The sequence below is a fragment of the Elaeis guineensis genome, chromosome 2, assembly GCF_000442705.2.
Source record: "Elaeis guineensis isolate ETL-2024a chromosome 2, EG11, whole genome shotgun sequence".
NCBI classification, from domain to species: Eukaryota; Viridiplantae; Streptophyta; class Magnoliopsida; order Arecales; family Arecaceae; genus Elaeis; species Elaeis guineensis.
Window position 1 is genome coordinate 2,707,659 of NC_025994.2, and position 20,440 is coordinate 2,728,098.

The 20,440-nt window shown below is 39.1% G+C and overlaps 1 protein-coding gene across 1 annotated transcript; it reads left to right on the forward strand.

Moving 5' to 3' along the window:
* Window positions 1-1,790: 1,790 nt before the first annotated feature.
* Window positions 1,791-3,986, forward strand: LOC105033471 (patatin-like protein 3). Its single transcript, XM_010908302.4, is given in 5 exon segments — window positions 1,791-2,849; window positions 2,852-2,895; window positions 3,168-3,230; window positions 3,345-3,504; window positions 3,507-3,986. Coding segments are annotated over 5 exon segments (1,308 nt in total). The 5' UTR covers window positions 1,791-1,981; the 3' UTR covers window positions 3,680-3,986.
* Window positions 3,987-20,440: the final 16,454 nt, after the last annotated feature.

Genomic DNA, 20,440 nt, shown 5'->3' on the forward strand with positions numbered 1-20,440 from the left:
TCATATATGCATCTATAACAATAATTATAATAAAAATTATATAGGAAAATAATATTATGATGGTAGAAGAATTTTATAACTTTTTTGTTATCCAATTATTGGATCTATCTTTTTTCTAAACAATATTTTCATAGAAACATTGACAGCAAGCACAGACTAATCTGAATGTTAAAATAAGTTGAATATATAAAACTAAAATTAAGATCTTCTATGTGTATGCCCTCCTAAATATGTAAAATTAATTACATAAGTACTTTATAAAGTTGCTAATTGCATATATATTTTATAAATATTTTTTTTACATGCCTATCGATTAAACTATTTTAGTTATTTTAGTTTTAAACCGCTATTTTCATAATGGCCTTAAAGATATTGATACATATATTAAAAAAAAAAGCACACACATACATAATAATAATATATATATATATATATATGCAAAATAAATGTTTCATGAGGATATATATTGTTGCTACAGATCCTGGCTTGGGTCGGATTGGCCGGAGTGAAGCAGCAACCGGCAAGATGATAGCAACCGGATCTGCAAAATAAGTTTCTGATCGGAATTGACTTCAGTAGGACCCTTTGATGCTCAAGTAAGAAATCAGTAGAACAGAAGGGAAGGAGCACACGAGAGGAGAATAATGCATACCTTAATGGTCCTTGGTCATTTCTTATTTATAAATTGATGTGAGAGCCATAAAGGAAAGAGCTAAAGATTGTTCCAACTCCTTTGAATTCGTCGTCCAGATTTTTGACCTGATTTCTCGGGATTGGACATCGTGGTTGTCTTTTCTGACCAATAACCGGCTGTCCCAGTAGTTGCGTTATTTGAAGAGATTATGTGGGAGTTTTCTATCAACCTTTCGAATATGACGATCAAAACATAAGTCGAAGAAGCGTGGGTCGAAGACTTGTCACGCATATTATTGAAGACGGAAATCAGCAGTAGATGCATGGGTCAAACCGGACATGGGGGTTGGCACCCGAAGCTTGAATCGGGTGTCCGATACTTGGAGGTCGTTTTGATGATAAGAACAATAGTCGATATGTAGATCAGCAATCTGATATACACGAAGATGGGTCGAGCCGATGCAAAGCTTGCAATCAAAACGTCAATCGGAGCCTGACATAGACTGTAGGCATAAGGATCGATCGCAAGAGTGCTATCGGTGACCGATATGTGGGTTAGTGAGTGACCCCATAGGTCTATCACAACCAAAGCCTAGCTATGTTTTCGATTCGGACAATACAGTTCTATCCAAAACATATGTTAGAGAGTATTCAAATAAATTTTAATATTTAAAGGATATATAAGTAAAAAAATATTTTAAATATATTTGGGTGAATTTTCCGGCATGAGGGCGTGAGACGATTTGGCAGAAGGAATCGTAAGGATCCGGTGGCTCCAATCCTCCATCTGGCCGTGTCACGTGTTCCCCGACATATCGCTGATTTCCGATCTCCGCCGTCTGGTCCTCCCCTTATCTCCATCCCCCTCCGTCGGTGACCCTACCCTCGTTGTCACACGTGGGTTTTGCCCTGCCCTCGTCCTCGCCAAACCCTCGCCCGAACCCCATCCCGACAAAAGGACTCTTCGTACCACCTTCCGCCCGATCATTCTTTTCCCCATCTCGCGGTAGCCGACCCAATCACCACCGTCTACTTTACATCACACGGTCCACGTTTCATCAATAAATGCGCCGTACTCGTTAGGGCATTTTCGTCAATACGGAAGGAGATAAAAGGTGCCCGTCGTTGGCTTCTTCCCATTGGGCGGGGCGGCAGCCCGTCCGCCGATTAATCGCCACGGCTCACGAGCCAATGCTATCGTGCACCAGTCTCGTAGCTAAATTGCGCGGCTTCTCCCGCCCTATTTAATCCACTGGACGAGCTCTCCCCCCTTTCCCATCCTTATCCCATCTCTCCATTCCCTCTCTTGAGAAATCCGGCTCCAAGACAAGGTTTCATAACATTAGAAATGGCAGCAACGCCGGCTTTGATGGGACCGAGCTTCGACGTGGACAAACTGAGTTACGAGATCTTCTCCATTTTGGAGAGCAAGTTCCTCTTTGGCTATGACGACCCCAAGCTCTTCCTCGCTACCACCCCGCCGAAGACGCCGGCAAAGACCCCTAGGTGCCGAGTCCGGATACTCTCCATCGACGGCGGTGGCCGCGCCTCCGACGGCCTCCTCGCCGGTACCGCCCTCGCCCGCCTCGAGACCTCCCTCCGCAAGCGCTCCGGCGACCCCTCCGCGCGGATCGCGGACTTCTTCGACGTCGCCGCGGGATCCGGCTCCGGCGGCGTCCTCGCCGCCATGCTCTTCACCCGCGGCCCCGACGGCCACCCCCTGTTCTCCGCCGCCGAGGCTCTCCAGTTCCTCGCCAAGAACCGCGCCGCATTCGCCCCCAAGAAGGGGCTCCTCCGCGGAATATTCCGGAAACCCGGGGCGATATTCCGGCGCATCTTCTCCGACGCGACGCTGCGCGACACCGTGAAGCCGGTGCTCATCCCGTGCTACGATCTGGCAACGGGGGCGCCGTTCCTGTTCTCGAGGGCGGACGCTGCGGAGACGGACGGCTACGATTTCCGGATGCGAGATGTGTGCGCAGCCACGTGCGCCGACCCCACGGCGGCGGGGACGGCGCCGGTGGAGATGAAGTCGGTGGATGGGCGGACGAGGATCCTTGCCGTCGGCGGCGGGGTGGCGATGGGGAACCCCACGGCGGCGGCGATCACGCACGTGCTGAACAACAAGCAGGAGTTCCCCTTCGCCGCCGGGGTGGAGGACCTGCTGGTGGTGTCGCTGGGGAGCGGAGAGGTCCAGGCCACCGGAGGTAATGGCGGGCGGCGGAGCTGGTGAGGATCGCCGGGGAGGGTGTGGCTGACATGGTACGGACCGAGGACGGTTTTAATTCCCGCCAGCTGTTTTTCATTTTTCTTTCACTTTTAACATTTTTACACGTCGTAATATCTCCAACACTGCAAAACCTGCCAAAGTTGTCGATTTGTCGGTACGGATAAATGATCACAACCGTCCAGTCTGGACGGATGTGATTAGACAGAACTTTAACGAAGCAGCTAAATAACAAAAATGCCCCTCTTTTATTTTGTTTAAAAAAAATTGTTTACTAATTATTTATTTTAATCTGGTACGGTATCAGGTGGATCAAGCGGTGGCAATGGCGTTCGGACATAACAGGACAAGCAACTATGTCCGCATACAGGTACTGTGGGGACGAATTTCCTTTATTCTAATGAACACAATCTGGCAAGGATGCTTTTTGTGCAAAATATTCAAAAAAAATCATCATTGTTGATAAATTTATATAATTCTCCAGGCACATGGTTTCAATTCTGGAAGACATCACACATCTAAGATTACTGGCACAATGGATGCGAGGAAATTGTTAGGAGCAGCGGAGGAAATGTTGGCACAGAAAAATATGGAATCAGTTTTGTTTAGAGGGAGGAAGATGTCGGAGCAAGCCAATGGTGAGAAGCTGAATCATTTGCTAGTGAATTGATCAAAGAGGACGAGAAAAGAAAAAAGAGTCCAATTCCAATAGTTATATTGAAGCAAGTGATGACACCAAGAACATCATCAGCAACAACATCCACAATTACTACTACTACCACGATGTCTGCACGAACATCGACATGTCCATCCCACTAATTTTGATTTTGGATTGACTGAGGCTTATGACTATGCTCTCAAATGAAAAGAAAATAGTCAGATGGTAGGAGGATGAGAATTGATATTTAATTGCAGTGTGAATTGGGGTATAATTGATTGTGTACATTTAGTTCACTGGAATGATGATGGATTGCTAAATATGTATTATTTCCTCTTTTTCTGGCTTCCCTCAAGATTTTGTATGGGAACCAGTTCAAGTGTGCTCATATTTCTTTTAACTTATGATTTGGAGAAGTTACACAAATTGTAATAGCAATCTTCACCTTTGAGATTTTTTCCATAATTTTCTCCTAATTCCACTGATATATTCATCAAGTTAGATATGTCACACTAGTTTACTTGTAACGTGAGTAGGGCATGTCGGGAGTACATATATGTGATTATGTGTAAGACGGCCAACTCATAATTAATTATAAATCATTAACAGCTCCTTTTTAGTGGGGCATTGAGTACCACCCTTTTAAGGGGTTTCCATGAAACAATTATAATCTTACTAATTATACCAAATTGCACAAAGTAACTATCTAAAAAATTCTGGATAACCCACATGAAAAGTAATCATAAGCACTCACAACCCAGTAATAAAGAGAAGTATTACTAATTAATAGATTATATGATAGCATTACTGTTCCCCCTAACAATCCGTAATAATGGATTTTGGGTCCTCTAAGCTGTTCCATAATGCTATAGCATATTCTAATTGGTGTACAATGGAAATTGGAATAAATAGGATAAAGCAAAATTTCGGTTTCGTTGGAAATTAAAGTCGTTATACTAAATAATGAGTGCACCATTCTTCTAGAGCATTTGGTTATTTTTTATGAAAAAGACGTCATCTTTGCAATTCCCACATTAACTAATAACTTTAGAGTTTCAGATCATCATGATCGACATAAATGAAAGGCGTAGTATTTTGATTTCACCTTTCTAGTAGAAACACTATCAAATTGAACTTTGTTTTACCATCGAAAGTTAGAATACGGAAGTATGTATTTGATCCAGATAGCACTTACAAACTCCTAATATATTAGGTTGATCATAATATTCTAAATGAAAACATGTATATTCAAACCATTTTAATACTTTTATGATTGCTGTTTTTATCAATCGAAAAACTTAAAGAAAAAGTTAATAAAAGCCATCCATCCTTATCTCAGTTGGATCGCATATATTCATCTTCATCTATGGTTCAAATCTTGGTGGTGGTAAATAAGTTCCAAGAAGCGTTGGGCAGAGCAATTCTCACCAGCAATTGCAGCATCAATACAACATGAGGAGCAAGGACTATTACTGTACTATTGTAGCATTGTTATTTAGGCATGTTTGTTTTAGGTTGTCTACAGGTCTAATTAATTATAGCCACAACATATGAGGCTATAGCAACTCGGCTTGCAAGATTAGATCAAGATGCAACAACTTCCCTCTATTTTTAGCACTTCCCATTCCTCGGCCTTCATCCCCTGGCCAATTCCCTGCACCTCTCGGTCGCCAATAGCAGGTTTGGATGCTCATAAAAAAGTGAGTGCAACTTGGCTAACATCACTACCCGTCTAGATCTCGCCCGCAAGTTGTTCGATAAAATCTCCTATCCAAACACCTTCTTCTACAGTGACATGCATCCTTTGCGCCCCCTTCATCTCTTCCACCTCATTGGGGCCCCACTTCACCTACTGCTCTCAAAGCCTGTGCAGCCCTCCTCATAGCCGGTACGGGTGAATATCCACTGCGTGCCAATTTCAATATATCCATGGGTGCGGCAATCGTTAGTATGCATTCAAGATTTGGAAAAATGAGTGGTGGTTCTTTCCTGGTCGATTCCATTAAATAGTTATTATCCACTTGTAATTTCTATTTTCTAACCTTCGAAACACATCCAAAGAAAAATGCATTGCAACAATTATAATTATGTTTATCCGAACCAATAAATTTCAGCTACATGTAATTACAATTGTTATAGTTTCACTGGCATGCAATTTTTTTATTACACTGTGCGTCCAATTGTTAGGAACAAAACTATCCCTCAAAACAGGAGATCATGCCAAGGATATAACATTATATGATAGATGACAAACACGAGGCTAACACGTAGGTGGGTATCACATGGAACCGAGGAGCAGTCAATCTATTTTGTTTTTTAACCGTTTTCACAGCTGTCGAGCTGTCACAGTGATCTGGACTGTAAAAAAAAAAAAAAAAAGCTGGTGTCCAAGTTCTGCCAGGATCCGTACCTCCACCACCACCTCTCTCTCTCTCCTTCTCTCTCTCTCTCTCTCTTAGTGCCAGCCTCGGATCAGCAAAAAAAAACTTCCAGCTTCTGGACGCTCGATTCTTGAGGCCTGCACTGTGGGCCCCCCCACCCCGTCCTTCTCGCTGCCGCCCTTCCTTTCCGACGTGATTGCCGGAGATGCGGTCCCATCACCGCTCCGTAACGTGACCCGACCTACCCGTCCCTTTTCCACCGTACCCAAACGGCACCCAGTCATAACAACGTGTGTCCAGGTATTGTGGGGTCGACAAGCTAGTGAGAGAGTCTGTGGCTGTGAGTGGTCCAAGGAATAGGGCCGTGCCATTCATCTCCAGTGTTGCATGAGTTGTAGGCTTTTCGCTAGCTACTAGGCAGGGCTAGGGGGCGGTGCGGCGACGGTCGCCATGCAACGAGACCCAACAGCGTAAATTAAATTAAAAGGTGGTGTGCTTGTGGGAGCCAATGGCTTGTACCAATGGCGATGGATTTGAGATTTGAGCCCTAGTTTTCCCACTTTCCTTCAAGGGCGGATCCAAACAGCAGCCTTGGTCAACTATGGTTTCTTTGTGATTCCACCCACCGTTAGTCCACACGTGCCACAATGATTCTATAATTGTGATCCAGTACATAGGAGAATCTATACCTGTAAGGAGATACAGTTAGCTACTTCGCTGGATGGATTCTATAATATTTGGAATCGAGGTGGTGGCTTTCTTGGAAGGAGGCAAGTATTAATTAGCCTGGCCTTGGATGTAGTAAAAGTCAATGAGGGATTAACTGCTGTTTATTACTACCTCACATTAGGGTGTCCTTTTGGTCTGTCTATAAATTTCATGTTATCTTTGCATGCTACATAAGTTTAAAATATTTAAACTATTCGAGCTTCGAAATTTTCAGTTTGGACGTAGAGGGAAGTTAGAAATAATCTCTTATATGCTTGCAAATAATTAAATTTGTATAGACATTTTCTACTTAACTGCTACATTATAGATTCTTATGTTATTATTCACATCTCAAGTCATAAAAGTGGCGCAAGTAAAAGTGCAATGAAATCGAAGCACTTATAATTCATTTTTTCAAGCTGCAAATTATCACACAACTATCTACACATGCAAGCTGGTGGCGTACGACTCTATTTTAACTTGAAATATCCACACCATGTCGGCATGCATATTGCAAAATGATCTAGTAGGAACTATTGCTAACCTTGGCAACCTAACCCTTTTCCCTCCACCAAGAGCTGCACGTGTGGAGGATCGGCAAGGTTGTAGCTTTAAGGGACAACATTTTTGTAGGCACCGTTTAACAAATATGCACTTTTGACTTGAATGTAGTGAAAATTAAACCCAACACGCGGTTCTATCATTTCCTATTCCAGGGCTAGCTACGTTGTAAGCTTTGAGTAAAATTCAAACGAGAACAAGCTTTCTTTTTGCACAGAAATACCACATCAAAATATGGGAAGATCCCTCCATCATTGTGTGCCTAGAGCAAGAGTACCGGTGGATGCACACCCAATGGTTTCTATGGACCCCACTATAAATTTGAGCACCCAAACGTACAGCTGAGGGACCACCACCTTTTTCTTTTTGTAAGAGCCACCCTACCTTTTTCCATGCTCCCACTAAATTGCCATTGATCACAGTATTCCAAGCCCTTCAAGAAGAAGATACTTGATACAAGAAATGATTAGAAGCAGAAATGCAAGCCCAAGTGAAATGCATTGGTAACCATAGTGGCCATGATTACACTATATATATACATATAAAGCAAAGTTGCCTACATTCTTAATTAATAGCTTATTTGGAGCTATCAGTATTTAAGGTCGAAGCAACATTGCTTATAAAATTACATGCAAAGTTGCCCATCGAAGACGTACGTCGATGGAAATGGATCTCTAAATTCTAGAATAAAAGCATGCAAACAGATCTAGTAATTCTAAACGTAGGTCTTGGTCAACGATGGTCTCCCGGGGATACCACAGCAATTGTCCACACGTGAAAGATTTGTCTATGGGTGCGAGCCATGACACAGAATCTAGACCTATACGGATAAGGTAAGCAAGTGCTGGCTTCCAGCATTTTTTTGACAGAGCTGGTGGCCTCCCGGAAGGAGATGAGAAGCTACTTACCCTCAAGTTTAATATGTGACAGCTCATAATCTATATCCAAAAGATATTAAAAAACACGGTGATAAAAGTGCCGCTAAGCGACAAATTCTCTTCATCAGTTTATTAGGGTATCCTTTGGATCTGCGGTCCATTAATTTTGTAGCATCTAATTAGTGTTTTGACATGTTTGTAATACTAACTACAAGCATGTGGTACAAGAGGAGGGCATAATTATAATTAAAACATCTATTCTTTTGTTGGGCTAATTTTTGTGGAAAGGAGACAAAAGGGATCCTTTACAGTATGACTTTTGCACTATAGAGTAGTGCTATATCATTGTAAATAGCCATTACGTCATCTCTCTTAGGGTTGAACTGTTCTGATTCACCTTCATGATGCATCATGTATGTGATACTCTATCCATTTGGCTCAGTTCATTACAGAAACAGATCTAGAATTGGGCTCAAAAAGAAGAAAAAATGAAAAAAAAATGAAAGCCATTCCCTTCCTCTATTTTAGTCGGAGGAGTCCGATTTCAGCTCTTTCTCAAATTCATCGAAGGCTAGGAAACCCTAACCTCCATCATCCATAAAGCCCCAACCACTCTTCTACGCCATTCAACCTCTGGTGACTTCAAGAGTTTTGGTGGAAATTTTCTTATTTTCTGTTGAAACTCATCAATGATCAAACCTTGAGACCTCATCAAAGTCGATGCATCATTGCATCCCACCCCATCGGCACCTTCTTTTCTTCCTTCATATCCTTGTGCAGCCATCATCGACTGAGATCCTCTTGGAAGACCATTGGATCTCGCCATGCCAAGGTTTTTTTGTCTTCTTTGGTCCATCTACTGTCGGCCACTATGGTCATGGTTGCTGTCGCGGCAGTGTGGATGCTTACCATCGCCACCAGCCATCTTGAAGTCTCCTTCATCAGATCAAAAGCAAGGTCGCATCCCTTGTTTTTGGTTTTCTTCTTTCTTCTATCCAACAGCCACCGATCACTGCCACAACTGTAGGGTCAGATATCATGCTCTCAAGTCTTGGGAGATCAGGAGTTGAGCCATGGAGTTGGCTCAAAGATTCTAGAGTTGGTTTGGGTCCTAAAATAAAAGACTGTCAGCCTTCACAGTCCTGAGGTTCAGAAGCTTTGGACTTTGAAGAGCTAACTTATATTGAGCTAGGTTTGAGTCCAAAAGTATGAGATTAGGTCAAATCATAGGTATACATGGGCTTGGGGTGAGCTCAATCTCATTGGGTTAGCCATTGGAGTTTTTGGGTCAAGGGTCAAGTCATATTGACTTAGTATATAAATACATAGTTTGTATTAGGATTTCATGAAATCCGAAATACAAAGATCATTTTCTCTCTAACCTTCTCTCTTCTCATCTCTTTCTCTCTCTGTCTTCTCCATGCCACCAGTAAAAAATCTTAGGATTTTTTGGCCACCACTCCTAAAAAGGAAAGAAAGGAGGTGCTAGGCATCCTTGCGCCCCCTGGTGATTGCCGCCTCTCCTTTGCTCCCTTCTTGCTGCCGTCCAAAAGAGATTTTAGACCTCTTTTCTCTGGTGAATTAGAGAGTTCAGGAAGAGTGCTTCTAGATCTAAACAAGGAAGATTCAAATCTGGAAGAGAAAGGATTTACAAGAGAAAAAAAATCCTATCAAGAAGGTACTGCCCCAAAAATTTACTACAGAGGATCCTGAGCATCTCATCTTCATGGAGCTATTTCTTAACGCCTAAGCTCTGAAAATTTTAGGCATTAAACTAGTAGGTTCACGGCTCATTTACATCTCTACTATTTTAATTACGGCCCGATCTAATCCTAGAAGAATTAGGAGGAGGCATTAACAGAAGGCTATCGAACAGAAATCTACACGCCTGTAGATTTTCAGCATTTTGTCACTTCTTTGATTTACTAGATTAACACCCAGATTTCTATGCAAGAGATCAGTCCACGGCTGGTATTGGAGTGGTACCAAATTTCTACAGTCAGTATCAGAGTCAAGTTGAGCATAGAGGAGGAAGAAGAAGAGTTTTCTGCAGCAAACTTCTTTCAGATCTGGTCGAGATTTCATATTAGATTTTTTTAGCAATAGAGGATCAGATTTTTCAACAGAAGATCAGCACGGGATCAATTTTCAGCAGCAAGATTTTAGATCTAGATTTTCTCCAAATTTTGTGAGGAAGGAAGAGATCTGGAGGCTGTTGTCCATCCTCTCTAGTCAGATATTTTTTCAGATCCACCTTTATGCTGTTTGTGATTTGGTTTGATCATAAAAAATAGTGGGATGAACGTTAAATTTGAGAAGTTTTATGAAAATGAGAGTTTCACCATGTGAAAAATTAAGATGGAGGACCTGCTAGTTCAGATGGGATTGGATTCGACCTTGAAGGATAGATCAGAAGGGATGACCGACAAGCAGTGAGTATCCTTGAAGAAAAAGATATGTACCATGATTAGGGCTTGTCTAACGGACGAGGTGTTGTATGACATGTTGGAGGAGAGATCACTCAGGAATTTGTGGTCGAGGTTGCATCTGTTGTATATGGGGAAGAATATGTGCAACAAGTTAATACTGAATAAGCAACTTTACAGCCTTCGGATGCAAGAGAACGAGGATGTTGCAAGATATATTCAGTGATTCAACCGGATGAGCATGGATTTGCTTAATATTGGGGTGGAGCTCGAAGAAGAGGATAAGAGTCTATTGCTATTATGTTCACTATCCAAAAGCTTTGATCCGTTGGTTATGATGTTGCTGTACAAGAAGGAGATACTGATGTATAAGGAGATCGTGTCAGTACTCAGGTCCAACGAGTGACGAGAACAAATGACGAAAAGAGAGATTTTTCAGGAGGATCTTGCTATTTCGAAGAGGCTCAAGAAATGAAAAAAAAAGAGTGAACAAATGGGACGAAGATAGTCTCAGAAAGACTGCAAGAGGCTAGGTGCTTCAAGTGTAATAAAGTAAGGCATTTTAAGTGGGAGTGTCCGCTTTAGAAGAGGAGAAAGGGAGGAGAAAAGAAAGACTCAAATTCTTTAGGTTTAGTCGCTAAGTCTGAAGAGTCAAATGAGCTTTTGTTGGTTTCGGAGGAGTCCGCGGGGAGTGGAGGGTCCGAAATGGCTTCGGAGGGATCCATGAAGTGTGGAGGATTCGAAGAGGCAGCGATGGTGATCGAGGTGCAGCGGCAGGCCCAACAAGACAGTGTTGGGTGGCTGGCCTCGACTATAGGATTAACTTCTACAGCATCAAATGGACTTCAGATTCAAGTAGAGCATCGAGCAAAGATGACTTCACAGATGGAAGGAGTTTTGGCATGAGTTCAGAGTGAAGGAGTGAAAGGGGAGGAGCGATATACCAACACCAGCACCACGATTACAAAGAACCAGATGGAGCGGTGTGTGCAGTTGAGAGGCATGGCTCTGAGGAGATCGTATCAAGTGGAGCATCAATTGCAGCGAGAACTGGTATAGGAATACTATAGTCTCTTCAGCAAAGTCCTAGGCAACAAGTGGTATAGCTACCAAGCACAAAGGAGTTTATAATAAGTTTCAAGATGGTGCTAAGAAGCAAGCAAAAGTCTTCTGTTGCTTCTTGAATTGATTTTGATGATTACAAAGTATTTGAGGAGGTTACTAATGATTTTAGCTTGGAAAAAGATTTATTATATTTCAGGGGCAAAATCATAATTTTATCAAGTTCTGATTCGGAAGCCTCAAGAGCAAGAGCAGAAGATTTGTAATCTATTGGAGGCAATTTCAATATTTTTGGATATATAGTTTGAAAGAAAATCATATTTATAAATTTGAGTCGACCTCATGAGTCGACTCATGTCAAAAGAAACTGAATGGCACATTATTTTTTAGCTGGCACACTCTGTGAGTCGACCCCATGAGTCGATCCCTGTGCATGAGTCGACCCTATGAGTCGACCTCTGCCGCTGTGTAGGCCAAAATTACAGAACAATCATTTTCTGTTCTGTGCCATAGAAGTCGACCCCATGAGTCGACTCATGAGCATGAGTTGACCCTATGAGTTGACCCCTGCGACGGAAAAATTTCACAACGGCTAGTTTTTAGCTCATTTTGGCAGTATTTAATGCCCATTTAATGTGCTCTAACGACTCTATTTCAGCCCAGATTACTTTCCACCATCATTTGAAGTTATAAAAGGCACTTAAAGGAGGAAATCAACAAGGTTTTGAAAAGGTTCTTCAAGCATTCATTTCAACCCTAAGCAAGAGCCCTCTTAAAAGTTCAAGAAGTTTTTATTTCAAGTTCACCAACCCCTCAAGAGCTTATTCAAGTCTTCAACCACCTTGAGAAAAATCAGAAGAGCTTCATTCTTATTGTGTAAAGTGTATTTAAAGCTTTATTTGCTCATTAAAGGAGCTACATCTATATTTCTGTGTGACTAACTGTTATATTTTATTTTTGAGTTGATTTTTTATTTTGGAAGGGTTCCAAAATGTGAAAAGATTGATCCAAACTTTGAATCGGATTGTATTGGATTGGTTTGTACCTGAAAAATAAGTGTTCTAGCTTGGAATAGCTAGAATCGAAAGTTCTGACATTGTATTCGGGATGAATATGGTTTAGTGGATTTAAATTTTCAAGTAGGAGCTTGGAGAGTGGATGTAGGTGCAAAGTTGGCACCGAATCACTATAAATCTTTTTGTTTGTGTTATGCTTACTTGCTCTCCTTTTAAATTTCTTTATCTTCTTGCATTCTTGCATCCAACTTCTACACCTTGCATAAATTTTACTCTCCACATTTATCCTTGCTCATTGTTAAATAATCCTCATAGTTGTAAGTTGATTTTTAAATTTTTAAAAATCTAATTCACCCCCCTCTTGGGTTGCATAGGTGGGCAACAAGTGGTATCAGAGCTCGGTACTCTAGCCCTACTTTGATTTAACCATCAAAGAGCTAAAGATCTATGGCAACTCAAGTTGGCACTTCACTAGCCGAGGGGCAGTCCACAAACTGACCTTCACTTTTCAATGGGTTAAATTATATCTATTGAAAAGCTCGGATGAAAATCTTTATTCAAGCACTTAACTATGATATGTGGAGTATCATAGTAAATGAACCACACACACTCACTAAAATAATTGATGGTGTGGAATCAACCAAATTCGAAAAAGAATGGGATGAGGTTGATAAGAAAATGGCTCAACTAAATGCTAAAGCCATGAATATTTTGTATTGTACTCTAAATACTAATAAATTTAATCATATTTCAACATGCATGTCAGCTAAGAAAATATGGGATAGATTAGAAGTAACTCATGAAGGAACTAATCAAGTGAAGGAATCAAAAATCAACATACTTGTGCATAAATATGAACTTTTTAAAATGGAGCATAATGAATCAATAACTGAGATGTTTACTCATTTTACTGATATTATTAATGGTCTAAAAAATTTTGATAAGTCTTATTCTAACAGTGATCTCGTAAGAAAGATTCTTAGGTCTTTACCAAAGACTTGGGAGGCCAAAGTGACCACAATCTAAGAAGCCAAAGATCTGAATATCTTACCCTTGGAGGAGCTTCTAGGATTACTGATGACTCACGAGCTAAGCACGAAACAACACCAAGAAGAAGATGTCAAAAAAAAGAAGATAATCGCCCTCAAATCTACTGCTCAACCTGATGAAGAATTCGATGATACAGAAAATGAAGAGCAGGATGAAGAAATGGCCCTCATTACTAGAAGATTTAAGAAGTTTTTGAAGAAAAAAAATAAGGAATGAGGAAGAGGCCACCTACAAAAGGGGAACATAGCAAAGAGAAGGATAAGGAGCAACTCTTTATTTGTTATGAATACAAGAAATCGGGACACTTTAAGTCTGAATATCCACAACTGAAGAAAGATCCCAAGAAGTATAAGAAGAAGGCCATGATGGCTACATGGAGCGGAAGTAATGAGTCAAGCTCCGAAGAAGAAGACTCAAATGAACAAGCCAACTTGTGCCTTATGGTACATAAAAATGAGATAAATACTGAAACCCCTATTGACTTCACCTTTGAAGAACTTCATGAAGCATTTTATGACCTAATTGATGAACTAAAGAAGCTAGGGGTAAAGAACAAAGAATTAAAATCAAAGAATCAATTTTTACTAAAAGAAAATGAGAATATTTTAAATGAAAAATCAATCTGTCTCAAAAAAATCTAAACTTAAAAATTAAGATTGCCAAGTTAAAATCAATGATTGAGAAGTTCACTTTAAGTTCAAATAAGCTTCACATGATACTTGACAATCAAAAGGCCATTTATGATAAAGTCGGTCTTGGATATAACCCTTTAAAAGAACAAAAATTTTTGAAAAACATCTTTGTAAACTCATCGTACAATAAATTTTTAAATATAACTTGTTTTAAATGTGGTAAAGTAGGACACAAATTTTATTCATATTTTTCTAACAAATCTAAAAATTTCAATGTAAAGAAAATATGGATTCCAAAAGGAACCATTATGACTAACCTAAAAGGACCCAAAAAAATTTGGGTACCTAAAGTCAAAACTTGATTCTTGTGTATAGGTGTGTCTTGCATCCCAAGAAGCAAATCGGAGATGGTATCTTGATAGCAGATGCTCGAGACACATGATTGGTGATGAATCTCAATTCATCACACTTGATGCTAAAAATAGAGGGATGGTCACCTTTGGAGACAATGGCAAAGGAAAGATCATCGGTGTAGGTAACATAGGTATCACTTCCTCCAAGTATATTCAAAATATTTTATTAGTAGATGGTTTAAAACATAATTTATTAAGCATCAGTCAATTTTGTGATAAAGGATACAAAGTCATTTTTGAATCTTCAGTTTGTATAGTAACTAGTCCTATTAATGAAGGTATTAAATTTGTTGGGCATAGACATGGTAATATTTATATGATAAATTTGAATGATCTTTCCAAAATAAACATGCAATGCCTAGTAGTCTTGAATGCCAAGATTAATGAGACTAATTGGCTTTGGCATCGTAGGCTTGCACATATTAGCATGCATTCACTCTCAAAACTTATTAAAAAAGAATTGGTTATCGGCTTACCCAAATTGAATTTTGAAAAGGATAGAATTTGTGATGCATGCCAAATGGATAAACAAATACGAGTCTCATTCAAATCTAAAAATATTGTTTCAACTTCTAGGCCATTAGAACTATTGCACATGAATTTATTTGGACCCACTAGAACTACTAGTGTAGGTAAAAATGTTATAATTTTATGATTATTGATGACTTCTCTCGTTTTACATGGGTCTTCTTCTTAGCACATAAGGATAAACTTTTTATATTTTTTCAATATTTTATCAAAAAGTCACAAATGAAAAAAAAATTTTAATACAAAATATTTGAAGTGATCATGGAACCAAATTTGAAAATCAAGATTTTGAAAAGTTTTGTAATGAAAAAGATATTGACCATAACTTTTCAGCACCTAGGACACCCCAATAAAATGGGGTAGTAGAAAGAAAAAATAAAACTCTTGAAGAAATGACCCGTACCATACTATATGAAAGCAACCTTCCAAGATATTTTTGGGCAGAAGCAATTAACACGGTATGTTACATATTAAATCGTGCTTTAATTAGATCAATTTTAAAGAAAATCCCTTATGAGCTTTGGAAAGAAAGAAAATCAAATATTGCATATTTTTATGTTTTTGGTTGTCGATGTTTTATTTTGAACAATGATAAAGAGAGACTAGAAAAATTTGATGCTAAATTCGATGAAGCGATTTTTCTTGGTTACTCCTCTTCTAGCAAAGCTTTTAGAGTTTTCAACAAAAGAACTTTAATAGTAGAAGAGTCAATACATGTTGTTTTTGATGAAACTAACGATCTTTCTTCAAAAAGAATGAAGGTATTGATGATGCAGATCCTCTTATAGAAAAGATGAAGGAGATCACTCTAAAAGACTCAACCATTCAAGATGATGAAGAACATGAAGACAAACAGGATGAGAAAAGTGAAGAACAATAAAAACAACCTCTAGGTACAAATGATCTATCCAAAGAATGGAGGTATGATCACAATCACCCCAAGAAACTAATCATTGGTGATCCTACACATGGTGTAAGAACTCGCTCTTCACTTAGAGATGCATTCAATCATTTTACTTTTGTCTCTCATCTTGAACCTAAAACCCTAGATGAAGCTGAAAAAGATTATAATTGGATAAATACAATGCAAGAAGAACTTAATCAATTTGAAAGAAATAATGTATGGATTTTAGTTTCAAGACCTAAAAATTATTCAATAATTGGCACAAAATGGGTATACAGGAATAAATTGGATGAGCATGAAAATGTGATAAGAAATAAAGCGAGATTAGTTGCAAAAGATTATAATCAAGAAGAAAAAATTGATTTTGATGAGACCTTTGCACCTGTTGCTAGATTAGAAGCAATTAGACTTCTACTTGCATATGCTTGCTTTATAAATTTTGAGTTATTCCAAATGGATGTCAAAAGTGCTTTTCTAAATGGATATATTGCTGAAAAAGTTTATGTAGAACAACCTTCAAGTTTTGAAAATCATGCTTTTTCTAATCATGTTTTTAAATTAAACAAAGCATTATATGGTTTGAAACAAGCACCTAGGGCTTGGTATGAAAGGCTAAGCAAATTTCTGCTTAATAATGATTTTTCAAGAGGAAATGTAGACACAACCTTTTTATTAAAAGAAATCAAAATGATATATTAGTTATACAAATATATATTGATAATATTATTTTTGGATCTACTAATAAAACTCTTTGTCAAGATTTTGCTAAGCTCATGCAGGGGGAGTTCGAGATGAGCATGATAGGAGAACTTACATTCTTCCTCGGACTCTAAATCAAACAAACAAAAGAAAGAATCTCCATCACCCAAAGTAAGTACACAAAAGAACTACTCAAAAGATTTGGAATAAAAACTCCAAAGCAATTGGTACACCCATGAGCCCATCATGTAAGCTTGACAAGGATGAAGGAGGAAAAAATGTAGACTTAAAATTTTATAGAGGCATGATTGGTTCTCTATTGTATTTAACTGCAAGTAAACCAGATATTATGTTTAGTATTTATTTTTGTGCTCGATTTCATTCAAATCTGAAAGAATCTCACTTGAATGCATTTAAAAGAATCCTTAGATATTTAAATGGTACACAAACTCTAGGACTATGATATTCTAAAGACTCATCAATTGACTTGATAGGATATTCAGATACCGATTTTGCTGCATGTAGATTAGATAGAAAAAGTACTAATGGAACTTGCCAATTTCTTGGAGTTAACTTAATCTCTTGGTTTAGTAAGAAACAAAATTCGGTAGCACTGTCTATGGCCGAGGCCGAATACATTGCAGTCGAAAGTTATTGTACTCAAATCTTGTAGATTAAACAACAACTTGAAGACTTTGGCATCAAACTCAATGAAACTCCCATAAGATGTGATAACACCAGTGCTATAAATCTAACTAAAAATCCAATTCAGTATTCTAGATCAAAACATATTAAAATTAGACATCATTTCATAAGAGAACATGTCTAAAATAAAGATATAATTCTTGATTATGTTTGTACTAAAAAATAATTAGCTGACATCTTTACCAAGGCCTTAAGTGAAGATAGATTTTATGAAATTAGAAGAGAACTAGGAATCCTTGATCCATCAGCTTAAGTATCTCTCTGATTTCAAATTCTTAATACCAAAAATTCATTGAACCAAATCTATTAAGCTCAATTCTCATTTTTCTTAAGAGCTCAAAAGCTCAAAACTATCATTCACATGATCAATATTTGGGTAAACATCCTTTTCTCAGAGTTTCAAATTTTTTCGAAATTGTCCCATCATTTTTTTGAATTTTTCTATGCCATGAGTCGACCCCCAGGGTCACCCTAGGATAAACTTACAATTTTGTCAAAACCCTTCGAGCGCTCTCTTCTTATTGAGAATTTTTTCTTGAGCCGACTCAGCCTTCATCTTCTTCCTCCCACCGAACCAAAAGCTCTCCATCTCTTCTCCCTCAAACCAAAGATTTCTCTCAAATATCTCCTCCCATCGATTTTCACTCTTCAAATCGCCCATTTAAAAATCAAGTTCCTCTCCTCTCCCTTCCTCATTTGGAGCGGTTCGAGCTTGCCCTAGAATCATCCCCTCTTCTCCAAATCGGTGATTTAACTCCTTAAATCCTTGCCTTTTTCCTTCCAAAATCTTTTTTTCTCTGTCTCACATTTAGTCTCCTAAGCTCCTTTCAAATCTCTCTTGACCTAATGGCTCCCAAAATGAAGCTACCGCAGAGAAAAAAATCTGTTCGCGGGTTAGAAGAGAGTGTGCACAGAAAGAGATTAGCAGCCGAGCCCTCTCCTGCTCCAATCCCTACTCCAGGTCCTGCTTTAGCTTTCACTCAGTCTCCAATCAGCCCAAGCAAGATACCTCTCTCTGACCGAAAAGTAAAATCTGAAAAAAATATTAATTTCAAATTTTTTGAAAAAGAAGGGTTCACTATTGGATCGAAGATTAAGTATCAAGAATGAAAATTTTACTACTTTTTAAAAGAAAATACTTATGTCGATCTAGTCATAAAATTTTACTTAAATTTGAGCTATAGCAATAAATAGTGAAATCTACAATAAAAGGTGTTGATGTTATTCTTGATCCAGTATATTTGGGACAGATACTGCATTTGCCTTGTGAAGGCTATACCAATATGGAGCTCCCTATTAAAGAAGAAGAATTAATGTTATCTTAGGGAGACCTATACTGGAAGTCTAAATAAATTAAAAGCAAAAATTCTTTCTGTTGAGATGAGGCTATTACATTACTTGGTAACTAAACTGTTTGTCCCTAGGAGTGGTAAACATGACCTTCTATCTGATAGGAATATTTGTATTATGTACCATGTGATCACCCAAACCCCCCTGAACCTTCCAGCATTGATGTTTGAGGCCATGAGAGAGACCCTGAACAGGTCCAAGGCTCACTTGCCTTTTGGTATGGCACTCACCTTAGTTTTTAGAAGGTTCGGAGTCAGTTTTGAAGGAGAGATAGTTGCTAGACTATCCCATTTCGATACCATCAACCGTCACACACTGCATCGCATGGTTTTTCTAAGACTGATGGCGGTTGGACAAAGGGTATTGAGGAGAGAGTGGAGGATAGAGCAAAGGAGGAGGAACCGTCTTCACTCTTCATGATCACAGAGCATCTCCAGATATTTAGTTCATATCTGATCACGAGGCTGGTCCTTCAGAGTCTGTGAGGAGGCATGCTTCAGTTCTGCAGTCAGAGAGCAGGGCACATCCTTCAGAGTTTAGACTAGCAGATGATCAGATTGAGATGATGTCCTAGCGTGTAGCCTCCATTCTATCACAGCAGTTTACCACTTCAGTCTTTGCTCAGAGATCGACATCCCAGGGTGACTCAGACCAGACTCTGATCACTCATATTTCTACTATTTTTCAGATGCTTACTGATCAATCGATACGCATTGAGCAGCTTGAAGGATTATTTTGAGATTGACAGACAGAGTATTAGACTTACAGAGGCAATATTAGCTTTAGACCATCCCAGCCATATGAAGATATCACAGAGGTCTCGACCTATCTGCAGAGGCTGCTAGACTTCGAGGAGTTTTAGAGAGTGACTTTGACTTCTTGAGGAGAGAGATCAGGGGCTCCAGTGAGAATGCTTCTACTCAGTTCAGTGCCTGATACAGTCTGTATCGAGAGCCTTGGATCTTTTGGACACCATCAGATTTTTTTTATGCACACTCCGTAGCTTCTCAGGCTTCAGGATCCTCTCAACCCTCTACTCGTGCTGTACCTCTATCCATGGCCGAGGCAGACGTGGTCGAGATCGTGCTCATGGACTTGATCCTACATCTCCTCACCCTATCTTTGATTCTTCAGATTCTGATCCCTCTAGCCATGACATCTATTAGATCTAGATTAGTTTGTCTCCTATGTCTAGGATCTATCTTATGGGCCTTGTATTTGTTGGCTAATTAACTTTGGATAGTTTCTATCCATGACTTTTATATTTGAGTTGATTCATGTGTATTGGGACACCTTTTGTATTCAGTCACTTTTGAAATTTATATTGTGGTGCGGCGCGCAAGCGAAATTCTATAATTGATCAAATTGAATTATTTTAATTATGAGATATGAAAAATAACTCATATTAGTGCTGAGAAATACTATGAATTGCAATATCTTCTAGATGAGCAAATTGATATATCCTTTATGTTTGCTATGTTGAGGGAGTAGAGAAATAAGCAATCAAAGAAGGAGGCTAAAGAAGTAAAATATGGTATCAAAAAAGGGGAGTAAAGAAAATATATCCTTTTTATCATCTTTCTTTTCTTTTCTCTATCTTAAAATCCCT